Here is a 21044-nt window from a genome sequence, read left to right on the forward strand (position 1 = left end):
TCCTTTTTCCTTTTTCCTTTTTCCTTTTTCCTTTTTCCTTTTTCCTTTCTTTCTTTCTTTCTTTCTTTCTTTCTTTCTTTCTTTCTTTCTTTCTTTCTTTCTTTCTTTCTTTCTTTCTTTCTTTCTTTCTTTCTTTCTTTTTTTCTTTTTTTCTTTTTTTCTTTTTTTCTTTTTTTCTTTTTTTCTTTTTTTCTTTTTTCTTTTTTTCTTTTTTTCTTTTTTTCTTTTTTTCTTTTTTTCTTTTTTATTTAAGTGTATTTAGTTACAGGATAGATGTTTCTTCACTGGAAGAAAGGTATTCACAGTGGTCTGGAAAAAGGCATTCCAAACCTCACAGTTTTTAGAAGTGCATTTCTTATGAAAAACTTATTTCTGAAGGCAAGCCTTTTGTTTGAGGACTATGAGCTTTGTTGCTGGGTTCTATTCATACCATTTTCCTTGTGGTAGCGTTTGTGAAGCCTGCTGTGAGGAGAGCTGACAGCCTGTATTACAGCCTGATATAGGATGAGGCTTCATTGCTTCCGATTTGTCTGACTTAACTATGAGATACCTGTTTGTGACCATAAGATGGCTAATAGCTACAGCCTTGATAAAAACAAGTTCAGTCTACACCTGGGAACTGCTGAATGAGACATAGGGCCTTGAGATGAAGTCTTCAATTTCTGCATGACTGCGTGCCTGTAGCTTGAAAAATGAACTGTTGAATTGATGTGTGGTTAAGTGCTGTCAGGGGAGTGGCTGTGGACTATTCTATTTTGAGAGGTTTTAATTGCACTTTTACGTGTGTTATTGAGCTATGCTAGTAATTTAGTGAAAGATGCAAGCAGATGCTTAGGTACCTGAACTGAATACAGACTTTATTGGTTCAGTGGAGGACTTTGCCCTTTAGTTAGTGATTTCTGGAATATATTCAGATCTAGTATGTCTATTACTTCTTTCTCTGTGATATCCTTTATATTCCATTGCCTTTGTCCTGAGACTTCTTAAATCACCTTGTAGATTGAGTCTGTGTTTTATGATAAAATAGGTAGGTAATTCTTCAAGTTACAGGAGAAAACTTTTCCCTAGACACAATTAAGAGGAGATTGTCCATGGTGAGAAATAAGGAGGACTAGTGTATACTAAGTCATTATTTTGGATAGAATGTCAAATCTGTTTTTATGCTGGACAGATTTGTTTGTCCAAGACTAGGTTCTATAAAAAAGCATTTCTATTATATATGTTATGGACCAGTGAATGCCAAACAGGTTGTTTTGGTCTGAACCTTTCTCTGACAGTTCGTGCTGTCATTAGGTACTGTCCTCTATTTTGGTTATTAGTGAAGCCTGTAATAGGTAAATTAAATAAGTTGCTTGGGAGGAGTTCTGTCCCTGCCATGGTCAATCTTCATCTCAGAGTCATTGCTGCGTGATTTATTGCAGCTCTTTTCTCTGTTTCAGCTCTCCCCTGTCACTCTGGGCTCTGGCATGATGGATTCCTGCTAGGCAGGAACTTCCACCTGGTTGCATGAATTGTGTTGTCATGTATCCAATGCAACCATTCCTCTTCAGTCTTAATGTTGAAGTTAGATGAATTACAAACAAAAAAGTGCAACCTTTGAGAGGTTAGAGACAAAGTTCTTCCTTCCTGGGTATTGCACAGGTCTTGAAAAAACTCCAGTACCTAAAACAGTGGAAATATGAACTTTGCTTTCCAATAAAGTTTTTTTGTTTTGTTTTTCCTTTTAGAAGGCTGATGGATAATGACTTTTACTTCAGAAATGTCTGTGTGTTGAGATACATGTTTCACCCTGAATCTTGTCTGTGACACTCTCGCTCAGTGAAATGGTTTTGTTTAAATGCAAACACTGTGTACTTTTATCCTAGTTAGGGAGGTTGCCCGTGCATGTCTTTAGGTGAAAGTAAAGTTGTTAGAAGGCATGAAAAATATCTTTTAAGAGTGCGAGCGTTAAATGTGGAGAGGACTGGGGAAAAACTTGTGATTGATCTCCAAATATAGAATGTTAGTGTCTTCATACTGCCTTAGAAGTGGCATAGATGATGTATGGGCATTGATGCTGAAGCAAATCTTGCACTCTCGTAGAGTCATTTTTTTCTGAGGAGAGAGGAATACTTATCGGTTATTTGTTTTTTATGGTGGTTGTCTAACATGTTTGGTGTGTATGAAGAAATACTGTGAAAACATTGATTCATGATCCTGTTGAATCACATTGATCATGGATGAGAGCCAGAAAGTATAGAAGTCAGGAAGGAATATGTTCAAATGAAAAAAAGGCTGATTTCCTTGGGATAGATGCTAGTGGAGCCTCATTTTCTGGCCTTCTTACAGCTAAGCTTGAATAGTTCAGAAGACAAGGCCAGATTCTGGACTGGTCAAAGTAATTGTGGCAAATCTGGATCCTTCACATTGTCTGTTGCTCCTAAGACTTCTCCAGGAAAGCGGTGTGGAGGAGACTTCTTACAAAGAGGTCGAAAGGTAGAGAGAGAGGCTGACAGCAGAACTAAATCTGGTAATTGCATTGTTACTCTGGTTTATCTGTTGCTTTAATCCAAAACTGGACTGACTAGAGGCTATGTAGCAGCCACATATTTCAGCTTAATTTTTCACTGTGCATTTTATCTTCTGTAAATTTTGCCCTAATGAGTTCTGACCATATATGTTCTTTGGAAATCTGTGGTGTCCTGTGACTGCATAGTAGAATGTTTAAGCATATGTGAAATAGTGAATACTGTTTGTTTCTGCTAAATATTTACTATTTGGGACAAGAAACTAAATTATTGAAATGTATTTAAGTTTTAGTTTAGTGAATTTCTAGAAGGGGCAGAAAGTGTTGCAATTCATGTTAATGTTTAGTTTGTTTTTTACTTTTTTTTTTTTCTCTCTTCTCCTTTCTCCAAGGATGCCATATGCCGGATACTTTGAATTCATGGTTTCTGGTAGCCCAACTTCATGTCTGGTAAGTAAAAATTAAAATAGCGGTATAATTGTTGTCAGAAGAAAATATAGCTTACTATGCTAAAATGGGCTCAATGGTAATTGTGAAAGTGGTTATATTTAATTTGTTAACTTTTGAATTTTGACAGTTTTGTGTTAAAGACCAAAAAGAAGCTAAAATGTTCTAAATCTTTAAATTCCAAAGCAATGAAAAGAAGTAATCTTTTGCCATGAGTTTTTCAAAAGCCTTGCTCAGCATGGTTGGAAAAATTATGTATAGCTGTTTTAGGAAAAGTTTAAATTTACATAAAAGTGGTTTAAATTGTGAGAATTTGTGGTGATTTAAGTTGCTGTTTGTCAGAAGCATTTAACAAATTATAGCACTGACATTTATGCCTGCACCTCTGAAATGTACATATGGGTTGCTAAATGCCAGCTTGGTTGCATGTAAAAATATTTAACACCTTAAACAGTATTTTTTTTTTCTTTTTCATTTATAAATTCATAGCCAAAAAAAAAAAAACAGGTTTTCATCTAACGTTACATACTTGTAAAGGTCAGAGAGATGCACCAGGTGGACATTTTTTTCTTTTTTTTGAGTGCCAGATCTTTCAGGAAACCGAAGTCCATAGATTTGCTTTCAGCTATCCAAAAGCTAAAATGAAGCTTGAATTGAAATATCTGCTCTTAAACAAGGACTTCTTACTTCCATGCCTCTGTTTTTTTCCCTCTTCCTGTTCTTTTAATTTCCCACCTCCTCAGCATGTTGAAAGATGGGGCATCTTATTTCAGTGAAAAATGAATAAATTAGTAGAAGCCATGAATTTGGAATCAACTAATGAGATGAATCAACCAACCAATTAATAAAAAATGCTTGAGATTTGCTGGGTTTGTTATTTATCCCCATTTCTTTGAGGAGTAGATTTGAATTGATAAACTAATCATTTCAAAATGTGAAAAAATGAAAAAAAAAAGAATATTCAAAACCATGATGGAGGTGAAACTAGCATGAGATAGAGATGGAGCTGCTAAGATCATAGCTCTATCAGAGAAGACAATAAGGGAAGCTGAAGTACTATCATGTTTTACAGTATGATCATCCCCCTCTACTCAGCCCTGGTGAGGCCACCTCTGGAGTATTGTGTCCAATTTTGGGCTCCCCAGTACAAGAGGGATGTGGAGCTGCTGGAGAGAGTCCAGCGCAGGGCTACCAGGATGATCAGGGGCCTGGAACATCTGCCCTGTGAACAAAGGCTGAGGGAGCTGGGTCTGTTCAGCCTGGAGAAGAGGAGGCTGAGGGGGGACCTGATCAGCGTGTATAAATACCTCAAGGGAGGCAGTGAGGAGGAGGGGGGCGGCCTCTTTTTGGTGGTGGACAGTGATAGGACTAGAGGAAATGGCTTCAAACTGAAGCATCAGAAGTTCCACAGGAACTTAAGGAAGCATTTCTTCACTGTGAGGGTGACAAAGCACTGGAACAGGCTGCCCAGAGAGGTTGTGGAGTCTCCTTCTATGGAGATCTTTAAAACCCGCTTGGATGCAGCCCTGTGCCACGTGCTCTAGGTGACCCTGTGTGAGCAGGGGGGTTGGACTCGATGATCTCTGAGGTCCCTTCCAACCTTCGGCATTCTATGATTCTATGATGGATGGGTTCACAGCAATATACCATACAGAAAGGAACCAAATTCCTAGACTTCATCGTGCAGCAATGAAAATTTAAACATAGAGGGTAGCACAAAAAGTTATTTTTTTCTGAGGTTTGTATGTCTGTGGTAGCTTGGCCAAAAGAGGATTGTCATTTTGTCTGTAGACTGGAGGACTGGCTTGATGTTGCAGAATATCGCCAGGGTGTACTTCGACGTTGTCAGGTGTATTGCTACGTGCTTACTCTTCAATTCTCATGTTTTAATCACTCTTCATCTGGGTAAAATGGGAAAAGAGCATGAGTGATCCTGCTAGCTCTGGCATAGTCAGGGCCATCCTCTCTTTGCGTGAAGGCTTCAAGGCCTCTCTCTTTCTTGATGAATCTTTTGTCTCAGAGGCTAGGAATCTTCTCTGATATGGCAATCAGCTATCTCACAATGTAGAATGTGGATTGCCATGTATTAAAGTGTTCCGGGTTTCCTCCCACAGAGTAATCTGGAACACTTTCTGGCTTATTCATTCAAAGTTTTAATTGTCGTAGGATATCTCCTGGACTTGGAGAAGATGAGATTTTTCTCTTAGTTTGGTAAAACCTCTCTTGCTGTTGTCATTGCCAATCATGCTCCAGTCAACTGTATTTTTGTGTTCCTGTATCCTACCTTTTATGTATGTAAGGTGCTTGCCAGAACATACCCGCTTGTGTTATGGATTCTGATTGGTCTTCCGAATCTTTCATTTCTGGTCTCCCCTTCTTGTCTAGAGGGAAATGGTGTGTGAGGGTGGAATTCAGGTAGTCATGTTTAGCATATCCCTTATAATAACATCTTTAAAGATAATAATCCTTCAGATATATCCCATTCCTTTCCATTCAGTCCCAAAATTCTGCTTAAGCTCAAAGTTACCTTACCGATATTATTTCTTAGTATCATGCTTTTTTCGACCATTTCTGTTGTGCAGTTTTGGTATCAGGAGGATTCACTCTTTTTATGCTTAGAAGACCAGACCTTTTAGGAAATCTCAAGGTGTTCATCTCAACTGCTGGCTTTGTCTTTTCCCATGCAGCAGCAGTCTAAATGCATTATTGGCTGTGTCTAGACCTGTTACGAAGCTGACTAAATGGTGGTTTTGTTTACTGTACCAAGAAATGTGTCATGTGGCTATCTAGAGCTCCATTCCTATTTTCACCAAGGATGGTATCATCCCTGAAACTTCTAGGCACAAAGCAGAGTGATAGTACTACTCCTGTTGTGAAGAAGTCCAAGATCTGTGGTAAGACTTCAGCTGAATAGCGTTTCCTATATAGAAAGCTGCATTTGAGAGACCAGAAGAGAACAAGAACCATCAGGTACACAGAAAACAGCTTCTGCAGGAAAAGACTTACCACTTTCCATAGATGAGACTGAGAATGCTATATCATTTTGAGATACACTATTTTAAAATAAATGGAATAATCTCTCTGTCACGTGCAGTATAGAGAAGAGCTGAGTCTCATAGAGGGTTTGTTAGAAACAATTTGATCTGGAATGGCTTCAGCATTTAATTGCTCCTACCTGAAGGTAAGAGAGTGGACTGGATGACCTAAATGCTAGCATCAGGAGAGAAGATGACTGTAGAGGCAGGCTCACATCTGCTAGCTTGTGTCTGGGTAAAGATGTGTACATGGCTGTAAAGAAAATAGTGAACTTGCTAGGCTGAAGCATTCTGCTCCTAACTATTAAACTCACGTTACCGTTATTCATGGAAAGTGTACATCACAGCATATGTGCCACAGTTGCTGGCAAACTCAGTTCAGGAGTGTCCTCTTCCTGTCCCCAAATTCCTGGCCGTGCGTGAATGAAACAACAGCCTTCTACAATTGTTGATATTTTTATTGTTAAGCAAGAGTCATTTCTCTGATCCAGTGTAGTGCACCCCTAGAATTAGTTCCACTAGGATACCTGAATTGCACCTGAAGAAGCAGAAATAAGTGGACAGGTTCACAGAATAGCAGGAAGCTCCAAGTAGATTTTGCCATTGGAGACAATATATCATCCTTGATTGTTAGCACTAGTCTACATTTCAGCATGGTCAAACAAGGTAGCATCGATCAGTACCTCTGGTGTTCAAGCCAATATACTAGCACTAAGTGGAAATACTGATGTAAACAGTTACAGCTGAGGGCTGTTGTGAGGAGGTGCTGCTGTTTGTCTAAGAAGGGTGAAGGCATAGGTGCTCCCATTGTTTTTCACACATCCTTTTGTATAATTTCCTTCTAACATAATCTCCTTGCATAACTTAAATGCAGCCTAAGTCATCCACCCTAACCGATGTCATATAGACAGCTTTCTAAAGATAGGCTGGAATAATTTCAGTTTGGTGGTTTGACAAAGATGAGTCAGTATTTGAATAAATTACAGAACAGGTTTTGCAGTGAAACGATAAAATGTTTCACGCTTGATAGAGTTAGAAGGTTCTAGTCTTTAAAGAGGCTGTGTCTTTTAAACCTCAGATGGCAGGTGTAGTAACAAACTACCAAATTTTCAAATAAACTGCAGAATTCCATGATCTCATCCGTGGTGCTGCAGAACAGCTCTATGACAGTACTATACATCCAAACACAGAGCAGCCTTGTAGGCTTCACGAGTAACAAGTATTGCTCTGACCACTACTCCATTCCTGCTCATCAGTGACCAATTGTAACTACTGGTCTGTGTACTCTGCTCTCCTCCTGGTACACCACCACTGCAGACAGACTGGATGGGAACAAGTATTTATGCTCACAGGGTTTCTTGCCAAGCCACTCTTAATTTTTTTTTCCCTGAGCTTGTGTATTCAGCAAGAAAAGTATAAAAATTCTTTTCTTAGTCCAAAACTGGTCTCCTAAACTGAGTCTTTTTTGCTCCAGCTAAGAATATTAAGAATAAGAAAAGGGTTGGGATACAGTCATACCTAACTGACTTGTTTATACAGTGCTATGATATAAATGCTGCAGAGGAACAAAAGTTTTAAAATTGGTGAAACTGAGGCACAGAAGTTTTAAGCTGGCTGTGCATTTGGTTTGTGGAAGGGTTGGTAAGTGGACAGTTATGTTCTGGGTTCTGGACCACTGTCTTAGCAGAAAACTTCTATCTTCTGTAAACAAAATGCAGGTTTAATTGATTCTTGCTACTGTCTTGCTACTCATTCTACTAGCACTTGAACATTTTCCTTCTATTCTTTTGCCGTTGCTCTCTCCTTTAGTCTTCCCTTGCAAGACTTTCTTTCATCCTCACAAGGTTTAACCAGCACCCACCCACCATTTTTTCAGAGCCTGAACGCTCTCTGCATCTATCTTTCTCATTGGAATTAGCTGCCAAGCATTGGAACAAATGTCAGATTTTCTGCAAAGCACAGGCACAGTTCCCTGTGCCTACAGGGACAGTGATTTTATTTCCACTGAAGAGCCGAACAGGTATAAACATCATTTTTTACTTTTAACTCTTCTGGTATGTTCACTGTTGGTACTATGTGACTGCTTTAAAGTGGCTGGCAGCAATGAACTCTTGCTCTTGCATGAGGTACGAGAGAAACCTTTTATGTGGGAAGTTTCCTAGCTGTAGCAACTGCTGCAGAGCAGTGACCTTTTTTAGCTCTGGTGTTTGAGCACCATGAAATAACTCCATACAATACAGTATATACATAGAATAGCAACATAGATACAGGAGAAGCACTTCTGACTCCAGATGCAGGCTCAGGGCTGACTAGAAAGGTAGAGACAGTGGGACTGGTGATGGGACTGGTATCTTAGCTCAGTGAAGAAAAAGCCTCTATTTTGATTAATGCTCCTTACAGATCTAAAAAATTTGTAAATTTTTTACAGATGTAAAAATCTATTTTTTTCTTTCTTCTTTTTTTATACACTGAACAACAACAATGAAGTTTCAAGTGTCTCAGTGCTTAAAAAAAAAAAAAAGAAACAATTCAACTCATTTTGTTAATTTTGTTAAGCTCCCACACTGCACTTAAGAACTTGTGAGTTCTTCAGCGTGTACTGCAAGTAGGGACTGTGCCAAATGATTGGACGTGTATCCAAAGACCCTGCAGCTGAAATAATTTAGAACATGTTAATGTGGATTTGGGTGAAGTCTGCAACTTGCTTAAGCTCTCACAACTTGGCTGGTGTAAAGTCTTTCAGCACTTCAGTAGACCAAGCTGAATTACAGCTCGTTTGAGCTCTAGGAAAAGACGTTGATTCCTGCTCCATGGGTGACACTATTTTAAGAATGTGGAGTACAGTTAGCTAGATTACAGTGCTATCAGCCAAAATAGAGTCCACTGACATCCTGCCATAGCTGGATTGACCAAATTGACCAAAATTTGAGAGACTGACCATCTCTCAAATACAGAATGGACAAGGTCTTTTTTTTTTTATTCTTGACCACAAAAACATATTCAATGAGGGGACTTTTAAATGAACTAAAATCTTTAATTTACTGTTTACATTTGAAGGAAAACTATAAGCTGTGAATTTGTCTCGTGTTTATGTTCTTGCAGGATGTGTCTGGTACGAATGAAGCAGGAGGGTCGAGCAGGGAAATACATGTGTCGCTATATAGTTCACTGTATGTGGGAGGATGTTGAACAGCGTGGTAAGCTGATGGGGGTAAGTCATTTTTGGTATTGATTATTTTGATAACTGAGATGCTTTTGCACTTTATAGTTTCCTAGAAGAAACCCTAAGAATTATTTTGTAGCTCTGTGTGTATTTCTTTATTAGCTTAGGTTGGTATATGTAGTCTTCGCTATGTAAGTGAAGGGTAACCTTATCGTCACTAAGGGAGAAGTGGCAAAGTTTTGTAAATGAGTGTAAATAATCATTAGTTAAATTTTCACTTTGACTCCTTAGTATATCTAGTCTTGATTGTGATTTAAATTAATAGATTAATAGAGCAGCCTGACAAGTGACAATTTTCAAGCAGCAATAATGTCTTACAATGAAGACTTATTTGTCAGCTGCATACACAAGGGAAAGGAAGCCCTAGACTTCTTTCTTGGAATGAACAAGGGGATTAACTGACAGCTCGGGATTTGGTATGAAGTAACATTGGTAATTCTAGAGGCTCATCTCTGATTATGTGTTTCATGTTGTGTGCAGTCTTAATGTTGGTTCTGGTATGGCTTCAGTTTTTCCCTTTATCATAGCTCCCTTTTTAAAACATTTTTTTTCTTCCTTTTTTTCTCCTCTATTTGTCAGTTACCTCCTTAACTTTATTGTACTACAGGTTACTATTAAAGTCATGCTCTTAATCTTTTTTTGAATGAAATCTATATTTAGGCATCTTAATCATTTCTTGCTACATTACTGTGCAGGTCATAAGTTTATATATGTTCATATGTGAGAGTCTCTTTCTCTGGAGATATTCAGAACTTGCCTGGATGCAATCCTGTGCCACAGGCTCTAAGTGACCCTGTGTGGGCAGGGAGGTTGGACTAGATGATCTCTAAAGGTCACAGAATCACAGAATGTTTAAGGTTGGAAAGGACCTCTAGAGATCATCTAGTCCAACCTTCCTGCTCAAGCAGGGACACCCAGAGCACGTGGCACAGGGTGACATGCAGGTGGGTTTTGAAGACCTCCAGAGAAGGAGACTCCACAACCTCCCTGGGCAGCCTGTTCCAGGGCTCCGTCACCCTCACAGTAAAGAAGTTCCTCCCCTCACATGGAGATGGAACTTCCTGGGATTCAACTTATACCCATTTCCCTTTGTCCTGTCACTGACCACCACTGAGAAGAGCTTGGTCCCTTCCTCCCTACATTCTCCCTTCATGAACATACATGTTAATCATATCCCCTTTCAGCCTTCTCTTCAGGGAAAACAAGCCCAACTCATTCAGTCTCTCCTCATACGAGAGATGTTCCAGTCCCTTAAGGTCTTGTCCAACCTTAAGGATTCGATGTTTCTATAAGTTCATATATGGTTATTTTTACTACCCTCATCAGAGTGTTGCCAGCAGGTCAAGGGAGGTGATCCTGCCCCTCTACACAGCTGTGGGAAGGCCACACCTAGAGCATTGTGTGCAGTTCTGAGCTCCCCAGGACAAGAGGAAAGTAGAGCTTCTAGATAGAGTCCAGGAAAGGGCAATGAAGATGATTAAGGGACTGGAGCATCTATTGTATGGGGAAAGACTAAGCGAGCTGGCCCTGTTTAGCCTAAAGAAGAGAAGACTGAGAGGAGATCTGATCAACATAAGCATCTGAAGGAAGAATGTAGGGAGGGAGCCTGGATGCGACCCGGTGCCACATGCTGTGGCTGTCCCTTCTTGAGCAGAGTGGTTGGACTAGGTGATCTCTAGAGGTCCCTTTTAACCTCAGCCATTCTGTGATTCTGTGAGATGCTGTGAGACAGTGTGAGCAAGCTTGGACAAATCAGTTAATAATAATACAAGGCATGTTAATAGTTTGCTTTTCCTTGGCTTTTCATTCTAGGAGGTAGAATGACCTAAGAGCTCATGCAGCCCATTTCAGACTGTGCTACTTTTGTGACCTGGAGGTTATGCATGAGCCACTCACTGAGAGGAACTGAGCTCCCTTCTAGAAATGTATTCTGACGGGCAAATGGCAAACATTGCACGTGATTAGATAGCTAATCTAAAATCTCTGTATTGAATTGCATTTTTTCAAGTATTTTTTTCAATGTTTTCTTATCTTCAGGTATTGGTTTTTCCTACTTTTTCTTTTGCCGTAGCTTTGGCTAAGAAAGAGATAGAAATCTGCCAAGTAAAAACTACCAGAGGAGGACACGGAACAAAATAGTATGTCTGTGTTTTTTTTCCTTAACTGCATCTGCCAGGTCACATCAGTGGTTGTTTCTGTAGCAACCGGAGACCACTCAAATCCTCATTCTGAGTGTGAATTTACATGTTCTCTGCTTGATTAAAAACATAAAGTTTTCAGGAGTCTTTTGACTCCATCTGTGCACACAGAGAATGCTGCTTTGGAGCAGAGATTCTAACACAAGATTAAAAAAAAAAAAAGTTTTAAAATAATTTCTCTGTTCCTTGTAATACATTTTTTTTTCCTTGTATCAACTAGTCTCAGATGTTTTCCTGTAGTCTTCCTTCTAGGATTTGCAGCAGTGGCAAACTGTATAGAAATAAAGCTACCTGCTACCATTAGAAGCATGCAAAACTCCAAAGTGAAGCCAGGTCCAAGTTTGAGCTATAGTGAGATGATTCAATAAGTTTAAAAGAAAAAGAAAATATAGAATTGGCTGACTGCTGTCTAAAGGAAAGCATAAATTTTACAGTTCTACAGATTAAACCGTTTCTTTGCTGCTAGAAATCCCTCCAAATGTAAAAAGTGTCCTTTTATATGATTTTGTCCACTCTGGAGCTTCAAACATTTAATGCATACTTGTTATAACTATATGCTTGTTATAACTGTATGATTACTATATGATGCACCTAGAGAGTGATCCTAAGTTGTTTGGAATGCTTTCCATTTCATACCGTATCAAGTTAGACACCTTTTCACAGAATCATAGAATGGTTGAGGTTGGAAGGGACCACTAGAGATCATCTCGTCCAACCCCCCTGCTCAAGTATGGACACCTAAGAGCATGTGGCACAGGGTCGTATCCAGGCTGGTGTGGAAGATCTCCAGAGAGGGAGACTCCACAGCCTCTCTGGGCAGCCTGTTCCAGGGCTCTGTCAGCCTCGCAATAAAGAAGTTGTACACTTCACAACTGTGAGTTGTCCACTCACACAGTGATGAAACGTCCCGTATTTCAGTTTGTACCCAGTGCCCCCTGTTCTGTCAATTCTACCAAGAAGAATTTGGCCCAATCCTCTCTACATTCTCCCCTCAGGTACTTATACATATTGATCAGAGCTCCTCTGTCTTCTCTTGCCTAGGCTAAACAGGTCCAGCTCGCTTAGTCTTTCCTCCTGTGATAGATGCTGTCCATGAATCATCTTCATTGCTCTCTGCTGGACCCTCTCTAGAAGCTCCACATCCCTCTTGTCCTGGGGAATCCAGAACTGCACTCAAAATCCAAGTGCAGCCTCTCCAGAGCAGAGTAGAGGGGGAGGATCACCTCCCTCCACCTGCTATCAACACTTCTCCTGATGCAGGTCAATATCGCATTGGCCTTCTTGGCCACGAGGGCACATTGCTGATTCCTAGTTGACTTGTTGTCAAGCAGGGCTCCCAGATCCGTCGCTTCAGAGCTGCTTTCCAGCAGGTCAACCCCTAATCTGTCCTGGTCCCTGGCATTATTCCTCCCTAGGTGCAGGACCCTGCACTTATCCTTGTTGAACCTTATGAGATTCCTCTCTCTCCAACCTGTCTAGGTACCTCTGAATGGCAGTACAGCCCTGTGGAGTGTTGCCTGCTCCATCCAGTTTGGTATCATCCGCAAATTTGCTCAGGGTGCACTCTGTCCCCTTATCCAAGCCATTGATGAACAAGTTGAACAGCGCCAGGCCCAGTACTGATTTCTGGGGGACACGACTGGCCACAGGCCTCCAATTAGACTTGGCCCCATTTATCACTACCCTCTGAGCTCTGCCACTGAGTGAGTTCTCAATCCACCTCACTGTTCACTCATCCAACCCACACTTCCTGAGCTTCTCCATGAGGATGTTATGGGAGATGGCGTCGAAAGCCTTGCAAAGTTAAGGTAGACAACATCCATGGCTCTCCCATCATCCATCCAGCCAGTCATCCCATTGTAGAAGGCTATCAGGTTTGTCAAACATGACTTCTCCTTAGTGAATCCATGCTGACTACTCCTGATCATCTTCTTTTCCTTGACATTATTTTCAGTTTATACTTGAGTTTAAATTTCCCAGATGATCGTACTTACTTTGTATTAATATGATTTCTGAAATGCATTTTACTTTGCTACCAAGGTACATTGTTGACTGAAGTTTGATATTAACTGTAGCTTTTATGTGGCAATAGTTGAAACAAAGCATGTAGACATTTAAGAGCTCAGTCCCACAAACAGTTATATCTCTGTGTATATTTCATGCAATTCAGATGCAGAGGTCCATTGATTTTCATGAATCTCTTTGTGAGAGAAGGTGAACTCTTGGGGTAACTGCTAACTAGACTTAATGACGATTAAATCTGTATAAGAAAGTTTAATGAACTCTCCTAGGCTGCAAACATGGAAATTGGGACTGTTCTCTTCCCCATTGTGTTTGCAAAGGCACAAGGCTTCATAAACTTATAGTGATGGATTTTATTCTTTCAGTGATTCCTCATCTCTCAGACATTCATTTGTAGAAAGTGATGAATTTCTCAGTCTCTTCTGGTAATGTTTATTATATTTTTGATCAAAATGACTAATGCATTGATTTTTGAAGAGGTTAGCCCTTTCTTTCCTTCTAATGATTGCTTTATTTACCTTCCTCTGTTGGCAACCCTAACCTAATCAACCACTCCATGCTTCTCCGTGAGTGCTTTGGTTTCTTCCATGTTTATTCACTTTTTATCCCTTAGTTTCCCCACCACTAGCATGCCTGTCCTCTAACTGAACTCTTTCTTATTCACTTCTTGGCTTTAGCAAAGATGTAAGTAGTAACAGGTAAAGGACACCTACCCTAGGCATTAGGTGCAACTTAGTAATCTTGATATATTTACTCTTAATGTTTCTTTTAAAGTGGAGTTGAGGTAGTGATTTACCTTTACTATCATACTCAGACACAGAGTTTGTGAGCTGATTGAGGAATACGTGCAAACGCTTTTTATTTTCAAGTAGTTTAATCCTGCACAAGTGTCTCCTCGACCTTCAAAAGAAGATAATTAATTTCATCAAGATAGCAATAGCAGCTGAAGAAAAAAAATATTAATATTCCTCTGATGGTGATTTCAAGTTTCAGAAACACCGTTTCTCTTAAGTCAGTCATATGTGTATAAAAGATGCTAAATATTCTGATGATGCTGAGTTATCTGCACAGCTCCCATGAGGTGAGGAGATTGCTTTCCATGCTTTTTCTCTTGCAGTTTATCAAAGGTCAGTATTGACCTTTCGTACCAGTATGTTCCTGTACTACTGTATAAGGGACAGAGTACCCATGTGCAATTTTCTAGTTGGATGTAGTTAGGTTAACGTGCTGACAAGAAAAGCTGCAGTTCACCAACCCTAAACATCTAGCAATGTTTAAAACATTTGACGGAGAAAATGGACATGGGATTTCTGGACTGATATCGATCATTTGTTAGAATATGCCATCTGCTCTTAAATACACAAGCTCATCGGAGCAGAAAGTGATGGCATGTAAGGCATTTTAACTACTAATTTGCCTCGGCTCCATTTGGCTTTTGTATTATTTCAAAATCGGGTTGTTAAAATTGCTGAGATCTAAATCTTAGCTGCAAAGTTTTGGGACCTGTTAGCCTGAGCTCCTTCAGCACTCCTGAATGTCGGCAAGAGTCAGAAACCAAAACTTGACACAGCTGTAAAAACACACACAGAGCCTGTGGCCTCAGCAAATTCTACCAGTGCAGGCATATTTCAGATATAAATTTTACTCTGCTGTCCCTAGTACTAATGAAGTCAGTTTCTTTTGGTGGGTTTGCAGCCAGGTGTGTCCAGTTCTGTGGCTAACCAGTGCTCTTTACTTAATTTTTCCACTAGTGACATTTCTATCAAACGACAAAAACAAACAGAAAAATTGGCTTGATGCAATGGCTCAAAGTGTTAATAGTAACATTAGGCTGGGTAAAAGACTTCCTTTTGATGCTGCTTTGCCAGAGATCTCCACCTTGTGGCTTACAGTGAATAGATTTATACTATCCAGACTGGCAGCTGCTTAATCAGTTTGTAAGGGGAATTCAGTCAGTACTAGAATTTGCTCGTATTTGTCTTCCTGCCAGAATTCTCCTGAATATTAACCGGACTGATCTGAATATTGTGTTTTAGCAGTGGTATGTTTATAAAAGCAGGCTTTGTGTGGTTGAGCATTTTCCTTTTTTTTTTTGTATACCCTGCGATGAAGCTGCAGGTTTGCCCCGAAGGACTGGAGCACCCTGCAGTGTGCTTTCAGCTGATCTCTCATGACAGGGATGTGACACAAAAATTAACTGCTAGCTTTTATCACAGCTGGGACACTATTTTTAAAAAGTGCATCCAACTTTTTTTTCCCAATATCTCTAACTTCTTCCGAGCTCATTTGAAGAATGACGTCAGGTGTGTTGTGGTGCCATTGCACTTCTGTAAAGAGTAAGGCTTTTTTTACAGTGCCAAATAATTCATTTTAGAACCTTCCGTGCTCTAAAAAATGCGAAAGAAATGATAAGAACAGGCAAAGCCAACATGCCAAACCTGTTTTAATTCATCTTAATCCCACTTTCCTGTTTTCCCACCAGATTTCTCAGACCCTTCCCCCTCCTTTTTTTTTTTTTTTTTTTTTTCCCAAGAACACATCTAGATGTCTTTTGATTTCATTTACTGGCTCTGCTGTGTATAGCACAATACAGTCTTTGTTGTACTTTTAGCCAGAGCTGTTTATATACAGTGACCCATAATTTGCTCTCAGTTACATTGGTGAACATCTGAAGTAACACCATCAGAATTAATAAAATGGTTCATGTCAGTGTAGCTGAGGGTAGAATTTAGCTGCATAAAATAGAGCACAATTTTGTATCCTGATACTTTCATAGTTATAAAACTCTAGATAATTAAAAATATCACCTTAAGCTACTCACATTCTGTTTTTCAAAATTTAATCTGGGAGTTGGAATTTATGCTCACATGTTATTACAGTTGCCTAATACGATGCACTTCAATTGTAGTTATTCTTCATATGGAAAACAGAAATTCTGAAACTTTTAAAATATGGACTCAAATCGTGGTTGGAATTAGGCAAGTGAGGTTCTAGAACAGGTTTCTTAATATGAGAGGGCATAAAGTTGATAATATTTTGAGATGAAATTTGATCTTTGTATGAATTGAAATGTAGTTGGTTGCATTTGATGGGAAGCTGCTGAACTTGAAAACTCAGGTGTTCCTTTTCAGCCCTGTCTTTTACATATCGTGGGAATCATGGGGTGAATTTGGGATGCATGAAAGAAAAAACAAGAAAGAACAGAGAAGAATAGGGGAGAATTAGGGCAGAAGGAAAATATTTATAATATTCTGGCAAAGGAGCAGATGGAGTTGTGTATAAGGTGGGGTAAGTACAAAAAATTGCTACTGTCATTGAGGCCTCATCAGGGAAATAAAAAGTGCAAGTGTAGGATCAAGTTTGGTCAAACAGAACCTGAAAACTCTCTTCAAAAGTTAAACTTCGCTTTTTTTTTTTTCCCAGAAGGCTTTGTCCATGGTGCAGGATTGCACTTGCTTTGTCAGCTAGACTTTGAATGCTTTGCCTAAACTTAGCTTCTGAGTGTCACCAAGATATGGTTTCACAATACCATGCTCAAGTTTAAATTTCGTTCTGTTTATATGAAGCCTTACCCGCATGTTATAGGGCCTGGTATGCAAGCAGAGGAGAAGTATCAACTTTTGATATTTTCTCAAAGAACTCTGAAACTCATGGCTAGTTTCCAGTAGTTCGTCATTTTATAAATGTGTATGATTATCAGGTCCACTTCTAGCATAGATGTTTCATTTTGTTATGGTAAGTAAATGCATGTGTATGGAATTTTACCCTGAAAATACCTAGACCATGACGACGCCTGGACAAATAATAGCTAGTGATATAAATTTAGCTTTGCTGGGTTGTGGAGTTTTGAAATGGCCTTTTTTGGTGCATGCCAGTGATACCTGGTGTTGAAATCAAGGCATAATATATGTTTGAGTTCTTTCACTAACCTCCCCCAATTTTCCATGCAGTCTGGCATCAAAAATCAATTTAAATTTCCCACATGTGTTGAAGGCTGTTACTGTAAAGTGATCTTCTTGGTCTACTTTGTGCCTTCCTCCACCACCCTCAAGAAGTACTCTGTAAGGTGCCTTACAGCACCTCTTCTAGAAACTTTTCTCTTTGCCTGCCTCATTCCAAAACAATGTGGGGATTTCTCATGTGAAAATTGATTTTAGCAAGCAGTGATTGTAGGGTTTAAGTGCTGCTCTGTGTTCCTCATAATATCCAGAATGCAATTCAGTTGCTACAATTCCAATGTTGAACAAGGAAATAACTGCACAACACAATTGTGTTAGTTACACGTTAACGATACATGTGATGACAACAGGAATAGGGAAAACAAGCCTAATGGGACCTACCATAAAGACCAGGCACAGCAGACTGTTCCCTGGCCTCTTGTCAGTGCCTTGTGTATCACTTAAAATGCAGTTCATGATTTGCCTACACACGGTGCAGGGTTAAGTAATGTGTTGTTATACTAGATATTTTGGACATTTTTACATTATCAGTTTCCTTATCCTTTGAACTTCTCTGCTATATTCCTCCTTTGACATCTGCTGATCTGCCTGGCTTAAGTCTTTGAGAATGTGAGAGCAAGGTGAGAATGTGAGAATGAGAGAGCAATTACATCTTGCAGATGTATTTTTTTTAATATATATATAATTTCTAAGCTGCAGCAGTGAAAATATGAATGTAACTATTCAAATCCAATATCCTTGTATGTTTAGAAAGAAACTTAAGACTTTTCTAGGTCCAAATAATCAAATTTTGCTAAAGTCATTAGATATTTCATGTTAATATGTTTTATTCATTATCGTTGCCTATTTTTCACTGCCAATAGGATGTCAATAGTATCATTTCTTCTTCAAAATCTCTATTTATAAATTTCCCGTTGTGAATAACTTTCCTTAAGCTTGCAGTGACTGCCTATCTTGGAAGACAATAATACAAGGACAGTGTGAAAAAAAAAGACTTTTCTTTGTTATGTTGGCTATTAGGTTGTACTGTTTTCGTGCATGCCTAATTTGGTATTTTTTTGTAGGATATAGACAGTTACTTAGGATTCTGTGTTCTTCATTGTAACTCATCATACCCACTTGGAATGATTTTTTTTTCTCCTCCTTGGTTGTCTTGACCAAGGAGGATTTCAATTCATTGCCGTTTGTACGGTCTTCCCTTTTCAGACTCCATTCCTGCTTTCATCTCTCCCCTGTCTCAGTATTTCACACTATTGTCTGCCTACCTCTTAACTTGTAATTAGTCTGCCTGCCCTTTCCTTTTCCTCCTTTTCAAGTTCTCTGTGTTTCCTTGCATAGATGGTGCTGGCACTACCAACTCCGTCCGTTCCCTTCTGTGCTTTCTCGTCCTCTGCTTGACTAGTCCTTTGTAGTCTTCAATGCCAGCCGGACCTGTTCTCCACCCCTTACAGACTTCTCCACTGATACCATGGTCACACACTGTTTCACTAACTTCCCATTGCAGAGGTCCACAATGAAGGCTCTGGATCCCCCGCTTAATATACCCACTTGCTTCAAAACTACCCTAGCATGTTGAAGCATCTGCATGACTTAGTTTTGTTTCAGGTCATTCGAATTCTTTCAGGTCCTTCCTCAGTCCTTCTAATTTGTCTAGCCAAACACCTGCTTTCCCATTCGAACTCCCAGATCCACATTTACCATTTTCAGCATTTTTCTCAGTTGCTAATCTTCCTTCTGCTTTGTATGTTTCTGTCTCTAGCTTAGACATCACTTACATGTCTTCCCAAAACTGCTGCTAGGATCATCTGCGTTGCTTGTCACTCACTATGGCATTTCATCTCATGACAGCTTCCACTACTTCTTGTGACTCAGTGCCAGGGGACAGAGCAGGGAGATGTTTGGCAATTTGCCAGCATTGACAGTCTTGATCAGCTTTTCCTGCAGGCAGCTCCATGCCATTTTAATTGCAGAGCTCCTTCAAAGTCTGGTCTTAAATTCTACTGCAGACATATCTTCGTGTTTATATCTTTACTACAGTGCCTTGTGGTCTACCTGGATGAGTAGACTGCACACATTTATATTTTCCTCTTTGAACTCAATTTTGTTACCTCTTTTTTGCTTTCTCTAGTCCACTTTTTCTGTTTATTAGAAACTCCCAGCTTTATGAAGCCCTTACCGTTGACTGCTTTTGCTAACAACTCCTGCAAAATAAATGATAATGATCAGGAAGTGACAATACAATGCATTTCATTTAATATAATTTCAATGCTCTCATGCTTTTCTTTCTCTCTCCTTTTTGCCATTTTTACCTCCATAGTATGAGCAACAATACATATTACTTTCATGCCTACCTAGACAAACTTTGTTTTTCTGTTTACTTTCTTGTGTTGGGAAGCTCATCAGAACTTGTCTTTCCATTCTCTTACACATTGTCTTTGCATTCTCTTACACATTGTCTTTCTGTTCACTTCTTGACTGAAATTACAGCGTGTTTGGTCTTAGAGAAAGCAATCTCTGTTTGTTGCTTGTAGGGTATTACCAACTCAGATCATTTTCCAGCTGGTCATTTGACCTTCTTGTGTCCATGAAGATGACTGCACATCAAGAGGGAGATTCAGCTAAGGATACTGCTGATGTGGATAGGAAATTGAGTCAGTACAATTTTGGTTCATGTAGAATGAGGAACACACTCATCTTGGTTCAATTTCAGATGCCTGGGGATGGGTTTCGTAACTCCAATGTCTGTGCTAAACAGAAGGCTGGCAGGCCTGGGAATGACTAGTGGTTTTAGGGATATCACCTGAATTAATTTACCAAGATAGCGCTAGAAGTGCCTGCTTCTTTCCTTGTGTTTGTAATGCTATGTGAAAATTCAGTTTTCTAAAAACAGAGGAGATGGCAGAGACCTTGTAGTTGATGCAGGTCTTTGTCTTGATCCCTGGCCAAAAGGCTGGAGCCAAGATGATCGAAAACAAAGTGTCCAATTCAGGGCATCCTAAATTTGCCCTGTTTATTGTAATTTCCTCCTTTATTTTTCACATGCAGGGGAGAAGATGGCTCATCTGTAAGTTAATTTTTTGTTTTTCAGGAAACAGTGTGAAAGGAAACTTTTGCCTTCTTAAAGTCCTTGCCCACTCGTTTAAGATCTGGACGTTTGTTTATTCTCAGTAGCATCAAATCTGAATGAAATGTAGAAGTATGATGGAAAACTCACAGTATCTTACCGTGCAGCTTTTTCTTGGTTTGCTTTCCTCCTTTGCCTTTTACTTGGGGGCAGGAATAGGGTAGAGAAATAATTTCTGTTCACTTCTGAAAGGTTACAGTAATAAAGAAACTCTTGTTAACATGAGAGTATATGGCAGGCAGGAGTTTTCACAGTCTGGCATTGTTTATTTTACCAGCAATTTGGAACCTTCTGCACTCTTAAAATATTGGCAAGAAAATATTTAACTGTTAACTGTTCTGTGGCATGCATGTGTTTGAAGCCTGGGGGAGGAGAAGTGCTTGGGGAAATCGTTTTTTTCTCAGCATATGATTGAAACCAGAAGGTGCAAAATAGTGGTAGAAGGTGAAAGCAATGTGACTTCAAATTACGATTTTAGATGTAACATAGAACTGTTGGGAGGATGTCAAAGAGGTCATACATGAACGAGA

General features: G+C 39.5%; 1 protein-coding gene across 1 annotated transcript in view; it reads left to right on the forward strand.

The window, feature by feature from the left end:
* Positions 1 to 21044, forward strand: part of LOC112945682 (ubiquinol-cytochrome-c reductase complex assembly factor 1) — a 49523-nt gene that overhangs the window by 15356 nt on the left and 13123 nt on the right. Inside the window, exons 6-7 of the mRNA XM_026037324.1 lie at positions 2899 to 2956; positions 9091 to 9199. Coding sequence (XP_025893109.1) covers positions 2899 to 2956; positions 9091 to 9199 — 167 coding nt within the window. The remainder of the gene's footprint in view (positions 1 to 2898; positions 2957 to 9090; positions 9200 to 21044) is intronic.

This window comes from Nothoprocta perdicaria, unplaced genomic scaffold, assembly GCF_003342845.1.
Source record: "Nothoprocta perdicaria isolate Ctin4 unplaced genomic scaffold, notPer1 scaffold_196, whole genome shotgun sequence".
In the NCBI taxonomy this organism is placed as follows: domain Eukaryota; kingdom Metazoa; phylum Chordata; class Aves; order Tinamiformes; family Tinamidae; genus Nothoprocta; species Nothoprocta perdicaria.